The 1,918-nt window shown below is 49.1% G+C and overlaps 1 protein-coding gene across 3 annotated transcripts in view; it reads left to right on the top strand.

Annotated features, from left to right (window-relative positions):
- srbd1 (S1 RNA binding domain 1) overlaps positions 1-1,247 on the top strand; it is a 55,006-nt gene extending 53,759 nt beyond the window's left edge. For all 3 annotated transcript variants that reach the window (XM_083671186.1, XM_083671187.1, XM_083671188.1), the window contains one exon: positions 387-1,247. In XM_083671186.1, the coding sequence (XP_083527312.1) occupies positions 387-679 (293 nt within the window). In that variant the 3' untranslated portion in view covers positions 680-1,247. The remainder of the gene's footprint in view (positions 1-386) is intronic.
- The last annotated feature ends 671 nt before the right edge of the window (positions 1,248-1,918 follow it).

Below are 1,918 nucleotides of genomic sequence, written 5' to 3'. Positions count from 1 at the left end.
TAATTGTAGAAGAGTGTTTCCTGGACCTGTGTTTATGTTCATGCAGCAGAAGGAGAGGAAAGCTCTCCAAACACACAGGCTGGAAACTGAGCAGGCCGGGCTGGGAGGGATGTGGAAATCTGCTCAGGCAAATATTTGGTTCCTGCTAGAAATGTGATATCTGGTCTTCATTCTTCTGTTTACGCTTCCCCCCCCCCCTTCCACCCCTACCTCCTTTCCTCTCTCTCATTCCCTCCTTCCCTCCCTTTACCCTCATCCTCTTCACCCTCTTGTCATTCATCTGGATCCTCTCTTTCCTCCCTCCTCATCGCTCCCTCCTTCCTTTCCTCTCCTCCTCCCTCTCTCTGCCTCCCCCTCCTCCCTCTCTCTTCCTCCACTCCCTCCAGACTTCGAGCAGGCAGACTTCAAGCGGGGCATCGTGTCTATGAGTGACCTGCGGGTCGGGGAGGTTCTGACGGGTCGGGTGGACAACACGGCGCTGTTCGGGGCCTTCGTGGACATCGGCGTGGGCCGGTCCGGCCTCATCCACAAGAAGTACATCACCCCAGACAAGCTGCCAGTGGACCAGAGGCGCCGCAGCCTGGCATTAGGACCCGGGGAACGCGTGGAGGTCCGGGTTCTGAGCTTGGACTCGCAAAGAGGACGCATCGGACTGGATCTCATACGGGTCCTCAGATAGTAGATCACACACCCAGCTCAGATAGTAGATTCCACCCACCTCAGACAGTAGATCACACCTCATAAGGATGGCTCAGACAGTAGACTGCACCCAGCTCAGATAGTAGACCACACCTCATACGGATGGCTCAGACAGTAGACTGCACCCAGCTCAGACTGCACCCAGCTCAGATAGTAGACTGCACCCAGCTCAGATAGTAGACAGCACCCAGCTCAGATAGTAGACCACACCTCATACGGATGGCTCAGATAGTAGACTGCACCCAGCTCAGATAGTAGACTGGACCCGCTGGTCTCTTAAACACTTGAGTGTGTGCTGGAATATAACCCCACAGAGACTGTGGTTGACTGAATGTTGAAGTTTGGATAGTATGGAAATTCAGTGGTAAAGTTCAGTGGTAAGATGACTGATGTTTTGTTTATGTTTATGTACTGTTGTGTAGGTTGTAGGACCAACTCCCATGTGCCACTGTTTGTTACTCAGACAGTATATTGTTCTTTCTGTCCCTTAAATTAAATGTTATAATATTTTGATAAGAAATGTATTGGAAAAAAGGGGAATTAAAAGAATACATTGGAACCCATGTTGTTGTGTATTTCTGTAACACTTGCAGAGCATGAACCCATGACACTAAGCATCAACCCAGGTGGGACTCGAACCCACAATCCCCAGCTCCAGAGGCTGGTGCCACTGGTAACCTTTTATGCTGCCAAAATGTCTGACATGAGACAGGTCGGGAGCTCGGAACAGCCACCACTCATGAACATTGGTCTGGGACGGCTAAGGCAGGGGAGTATTGTCTAGTGCATGACCAGCATCAGCCTCACAATGCCCCAACACTTGATTGAACATGAACCCTTTGCTAGGGACAGACAACAGTTGTCCATCCTTCAATGTTGTCGTAACATTCCATACATATCAATTATTCAATACGTCTTTACAAATAATTGTTCATATACTGGATGTGGCATCAGCAGGAATGTTATGCGGTATGAATTGAGTCACATAGGATGAAATTAAAGTCGACCCAGATGGGACTCGAACCCACAATCCCCAGCTCCGGAGGCTGGTACCTTATCCATCAGGCCACTGGGTCACAGCTCACCTTTAGCTTCTATCCAAATCGACTCACAATAAATACATTACACCTCCCTTTCTTCTGCTACTTTGGTGGATCTCTCTGTCTGAAAGTATAGTATAGTATATGCTGTATAGCTGACGCTTTTATGCTTACAGTAC

Source organism: Argentina silus (assembly GCF_951799395.1).
Source record: "Argentina silus genome assembly, chromosome: 6".
In the NCBI taxonomy this organism is placed as follows: Eukaryota; Metazoa; Chordata; class Actinopteri; order Argentiniformes; family Argentinidae; genus Argentina; species Argentina silus.
Note: the sequence above shows the minus strand (reverse complement) of the source record. Positions and strands in the feature narration are given on the sequence as shown.